Source organism: Medicago truncatula, chromosome 8, assembly GCF_003473485.1.
Source record: "Medicago truncatula cultivar Jemalong A17 chromosome 8, MtrunA17r5.0-ANR, whole genome shotgun sequence".
Taxonomy (NCBI): Eukaryota; Viridiplantae; Streptophyta; class Magnoliopsida; order Fabales; family Fabaceae; genus Medicago; species Medicago truncatula.
Genome location: NC_053049.1, coordinates 24479582 through 24485674, shown reverse-complemented (window position 1 = coordinate 24485674; position 6093 = coordinate 24479582). Strand labels below are relative to the sequence as shown.

General features: G+C 32.8%; 1 protein-coding gene across 1 annotated transcript; it reads left to right on the top strand.

Moving 5' to 3' along the window:
* Positions 1–1369: 1369 nt before the first annotated feature.
* LOC25502506 (early nodulin-like protein 2) lies at positions 1370–3144 on the top strand. The gene is made up of 2 exons (XM_013590046.3): positions 1370–1715; positions 2133–3144. The coding sequence occupies exons 1-2, from the start codon at positions 1550–1552 to the stop codon at positions 2876–2878; spliced, it is 912 nt and encodes a 303-aa protein (XP_013445500.1). The 5' UTR covers positions 1370–1549; the 3' UTR covers positions 2879–3144.
* Positions 3145–6093: the final 2949 nt, after the last annotated feature.

Below are 6093 nucleotides of genomic sequence, written 5' to 3'. Positions count from 1 at the left end.
TTTAATATTTTTAATTATAGTAAAATATGTTTTTGGTCCCTATAAATATTCAAACTTCTGGTCTTAGTTTCCATAAAAAAATTTCTTCAACCTTTAATCCTAAAAAAAAAATTCACCAACAATTTTGATCTCTGCTTTATGAATCCCAAAAATAAGAGAAAGGTGGAAACAAAATGTGAGCTAGAATATATAAAATTTTACAACGTACAATAGACTAGTTATTTTTTCCTTTAAAAAAAAATAGGCTAGTTATTCTTTGTGTGGTGTACGGCAGGTTAGTTATAGCAAAATATAAAACATTTCCTTAAAAAAATACACACATACATATATATATATATATGGGTAGTTGTTTAAGGAAAAAAATGTGGCATTTTTTTTAAGGAAAAAAATGGACGGTTATAAAGATGAACTTATGGGTAGTTGTTTAATTAAAAAAAATAATTAATTTAAATTAATAGGGTTAAAGTTGGAAGAAAATATAAAAAGCTACCAGTTAAAAAGTTACTTGAAATAGCTTTTTAAAAAACGTTATAAGCTCATGAAAAAAGCTTGTTACCAAACACGCCACGTTTTCATCTAACGAGCTTATAAGCTAATCCAACAAGCTATAAGCTAACTTTTTTGTGTTACCAAACACAACCTTAAATAGTAAAGCAGTCATGTATAAGAGCTCAATAGTAAAGCAGTCAAAATATAAAATCGCAAAGCATAAACAAATTTCTATAAACATAAAGAATTATAGAAATTTATTTACATTAATAAAGCAAAAAATAAAGAGAGATGCCTTCCTTTCAATTAAACGTTGTGGTTCAGTACAATGCACGCTGTCGACCATTCCGTCATGTCCACATGTAAATATGTAAAATAAATAAAGATTTAACTTCTATACATTATCCTTATACTTTGTTTATTTTATTTTATTGTAATCAATTATAATTCCTAGATGTTAATAATATTTGACTTTAATTATTATTATTTCTAAAACTATGCATTTTATTTTTTTAGCTTAAAGTTAAATCAGTATAGTGTTCTGTAAAAAATAAATTTAATAAACTATACATTTGTATACCATGTTCCACTAAAAACCATGATAGTGTCACATAAATCTATATTATATTATAACCGGTTTTGAAAATGACTCAATTCAATTTTTCTAATATATAAATAAATATAAAGTTTCCTCCATAATTACAAATATCTGTTTTTGTGAAACATAAATACAAACAAAGACCTTTTCTGGTGAATACATAAATATAAAAGACTAAAGTCCCGTGATTTTGCCAAGTGTGTGGTTTTAAATGAATAAATTTCAACAATGAAAGCGAATAATGATCACACGTTACACTCTCACATTTGTTTGAATGAATAGTCTTCTTGTCGACAAGACTCAACTCAAGTCAATCCCTTTGTTTTTTCCATTCAATTTCCTTTACCACACAACACATCACATACTACTTTTCTCTCTTTCTTTCTAATTAACATTAACATTTATATATTAACATACACATATCTATATCCATTCAATTCAATATCCTTCACACATTTTGCTATGGAGTTTAAGATACCTCTCTTCTTTGTTCTCTTCACTCTTGTTGTCTCAACTTCTCAAGCCTTCAAGTTTTTCGTTGGTGGAAAGGATGGATGGACTCTAAACCCTTCTGAGAATTACAACCAGTGGGCTGGAAGGAACAGGTTCCAAATCAGTGACACTATAGGTAACAATAACATACCCCACGTTATTATTAATTTAATTTAATTATATGTAACATACAACTCAATGGTTTTGATCAGTTTCAATTACTCAAATAATAGATAGATGAAGTTTTTTTTTTTTTTGAAGGAGATGAAGTTTTATTTGTCATCATGTTTGTTTTTTTTTAATAGTATATATGAAATTAATTTTTGGTCTAGGGATACTTTGCTAGAAAATAGTTGAATATGTGTTTAGTGTGGATTTTGTTGTTTGGAATTATAGTGATGAAATTGACAAAATCACAATAATTTCGTTGTAGTTTAAAATATACGCACAACTCTATTGTATGATCCTTTAAATTGAAATTAATATCCTTGTTTTTCCTAAAAAAAAATTGGAACTTAGAAAAATATTAATTTCTTTGTCTTATAAATATTAGTTTTCAAGTACAAGAAGGGTTCAGACTCGGTGTTGGAAGTGAAGAAAGAAGATTATGAAAAGTGCAACAAAACAAACCCAATCAAGAAGTTCGAAGATGGTGAAACAGAGTTCACTTTGGACAGAGCAGGGCCATTCTATTTCATCAGTGGAAAAGATCAAAACTGTGAAAACGGTCAGAAATTAACCCTTGTTGTTATATCTCCACGAACACCAAAATCTTCTCCTTCACCAAGTGCTGGTGGATTGTCACCACCTTCACCGTCACCAACGACAACCACTCCATCACCCTCTGGTTCACCACCATCTCCAGTGGCTATTCCTCCAGCAAGCTCCCCTGTTCCGACCAGCGGTCCTACGGCATCATCTCCATCTCCAGTAGTGAGCACACCACCGGCTGGTGGACCTATGGCATCATCTCCTTCTCCAGTTGTCAGCACACCTCCGGCTGGTGGACCTATGGCTTCATCTCCTTCTCCGGCAGGTGGACCACCAGCTCTTTCACCAGCAGGTGGTCCATCTACCGCAGCAGGTGGTCCTCCGGCACCAGGACCTGGTGGAGCAGCGACTTCACCAGGACCCGGGGGAGCAGGGGCATCAGGACCCGGGGGAGCAGCAGCTGCACCGGGGTCACCAGGATCTAATTCAACTGCACCATCGGGTAACAGTGGTTCGTTTGTAGCTCCTTCGAACTTTCTGGTGTATTCCGTAACCCTTGCCGTTGGTGCTCTGTTTTTGAGTTACTGAAACATTTTGGGTTGGAAGATGAAAGAGAGACTTGCATAAATTAGTGATATCACTGATATGTTGTTTTGTATGTAATAAATTATTCGGGGATTTGTAGCCTGATTTTGCTATCATTTTTAGTTTTTTGTCTCTTTGGCTATTGTTATTCATGTTCTGAATTCTGAATTCGTGAGATGATGATTTGTTGTATATTGATACTATGATATTTGTGTATCATTGTTATGTTCTTTGTATAATAACAATAAAATGGATTAGGATTTTTTTTCAGGTGGAACAACGCTTTGACCAGTACGCATGCTTCTACGCACGGGCCGGATTAGTCGCTCACCTTTGGTGGTTCGAAAACCGGTGCGAAAGCCAAAAAAAAAAAATGGATTAGTTTATATTCAGTTTTTTAACTTATAAAGAAAAGGCAAAGTGTTAACATAAAAGATTAAATGGATACATTTTTTTTTAGAATCAGCCAATTTATTAAACGTCGAGCGAGTGCAAGGAGCACCACAAACTCGAGAACAGAAATATAAAAGGTTTCCGACATACCATAAAACCCAAAGGATGGCCTGCAACCAGCCGAAAAATCGCAGGCTGATCCTGCATATTTAAGCCAAAGGGGCTAAATCCCACTTTTTTTTATGATGTTATGAAGGTGAGAAAAACATAAGAAGGGGGGTTGAATTGTGTTTTCTTTTTCTCAGAAAATTCTTCTTCTGATATCAATTCAGAAGCTAGGTGAGAGTGCTTCTGATATGATGTTCAGAATCAGATATGCAACGGAATAAAAACAGAGTAGAGAAAAGAAAGAGAGACACAAACAATTATCCTGGTTCCTTCCACAAACCGGAAGTAGTCCAGTCCCCTTTGCACTTTCAAGGAGATTTCCACTAAGAAATAATCACACAGATTACAACTGCTCAATACTCTCTAGTATGAGACTTCCCAAATGCTCAGGCACGCAGGCGAGAGACTTCCAATGCTCAAGCACTAAAGCAAGAGACTTCTAATCAAACAGAATTACACAGAAAATTGTTTGACTTTGAACACTTGATATACAATCAGTGGTGTTCACAATACAATGCAATAAAAGACTCTAGACTTAAGAATTTCTAAGATATATCAAATTAGTGCAGAAATTCAGATTGCTTTTGAGAATCAAATTTGGCAGAGTTTTGATGCTTTTAACTTGTGTTGATGTCTCTGCTGATCTTCAAGTCTTTACTCCTTTATATAGAGGTGAGTAGAGAGACGTTGAGATTTTTTGCACGTCTAAAGAGTCGTTGAGTTCCTTTGATCATCCACCAGTAATCTTTTGCCTTATTTGGGTGTAGTCCTATGAAGGATCAACTTCAAATTCATTCCTATCTTGAAGGAACAATTCTGCAGGCAGGGCTGTTATCTTGTCTTGTAGCGAGGACACACTCAGGGTCGTGGAGGTAGTGGTTGTACACTTGTACTTTGTCAACTCTTCAATGAGGTACAAGCACCCAGTGTTTTTCAAATGAACGTTGACACTTCCATTTTGATCCTTCGCTCTCTTAGACAAGTTTAACATAAAGAACCAGCTCTTTTGAGATTTCAGATTGAATCTTCTGATCCACTGTAGCTTCTGGTGATGATATAGCTTCTGATGAATTCTTGCTTCTGATGAACTTCTACTTCTGATGACGTCATCATTTCAGAGGCACTTGAAACTTCAGAAGCACTTCATAGCTTCAGACGCAGTTTTCTTCAGATGCTTTAGATTCCTTTGCTCTCTATTGTTCTTCCAAGACCTATTGAAATTGAATAACTTTGTCTATGGTTCTATACACTTGAACAAATATTAGAAATAACCAATTGACAATTTTTAATACCTTGTTATCATCAAAACTTATTAAGGTTTATTGTAAAACACATTTTGTTCCAACATGTTATTGATGCAAATGATTCACGACTTTGTCAACGATAAATCTTGTTCAACAGATTTGTCCCAGCCATTTTTGGATGGAGTTCTCCTTTCAACCATATTTCTTCATCCACAAAGCTTAAACTAAATCTTGCTTAAGAAATTCGAATCTATTTTCACTATGACCAATCTAATGTTGGTAGGAGGTAAGTCCCACGATCAAATGTAATTAAATAGGTACAAATAAAAGTCTAATATTTTCTGCATTAAGTCTTAATTTGAAGTCCTAATAATCATGTGATTAGTCTTATGTAATTTTTAAACATGAGTTAAAGTCTAATCAATCGAGAGTACTCTAGTTTGTTCACTTGCTCAAATAATTTTTATCAGATTTTACAAACAAAAAGTTCCAATGAATTGTATTTCTAATTACAAAGTTTTAAGTTGGATAAAAAAAATAATTACAAAGTTTTAAGTGGTATTTGGATTCCTATTCAAAAGATTTTAAATTAACATAAACAAGGTCAGAAGACCGAAAAAAAATTATGAAATTTGATTCCCAATAGTCAAGAATTTCCTGCATTTATGCGTTTGAAATATTGAAATATTTATCATTTGATCAAGATTGTGTGGTCAAAAAAATATTGATTTCAAATTTTATTTTAAGGTTAAATAAGTTTTTCATCCTTATAAATATAACGAATTTTGATTTTATTCCTTAACAAATAAAATAGAATGTTTTCATCCTCATAAATTTTTTTATTTTGTTTTTGATCTTTAATGATCAATTTATGTTCATATGAATGTCAAGATTATAACACTTTTATGATCAAGATGTATCTATGTTATGTCCGTTTATTATGTTCAACCTTTATATATTCATATTATGTTTAAAAATATCAAAATTATATCTATTAAAGGCCAAATCTAAAACAAAAAAATTTGTGAGGATGAAAACATCTCATTTTATCTTTTAGGAACAAAAATCAAAATTTGTTATATTGATACGGATGAAAAAATTTGTTATATTGATACGATCATGATGTCTTGAATGCGTGAATGCATGACTTTCGATTGTATAGGAGAGGTGATAGTGTTTTTGCTCTCTGGAGTTAACCAATCAAGTGGCATTCAGTTTTCCATTTCACTTGTATATCAAAGTCGATATTTTCTTGGTTTTGTCTATCATTTTCCCAAGTACACACAATATATGTGCTTCTCTTCTCCATTTATCTTGAGAATTCTATCATTCTAATTACTAAATTGATACGTGTGTTCTACTTTTGGGAAAGAGATAAATATGACTATCTAGGAGGACAAGAAGATGATATCA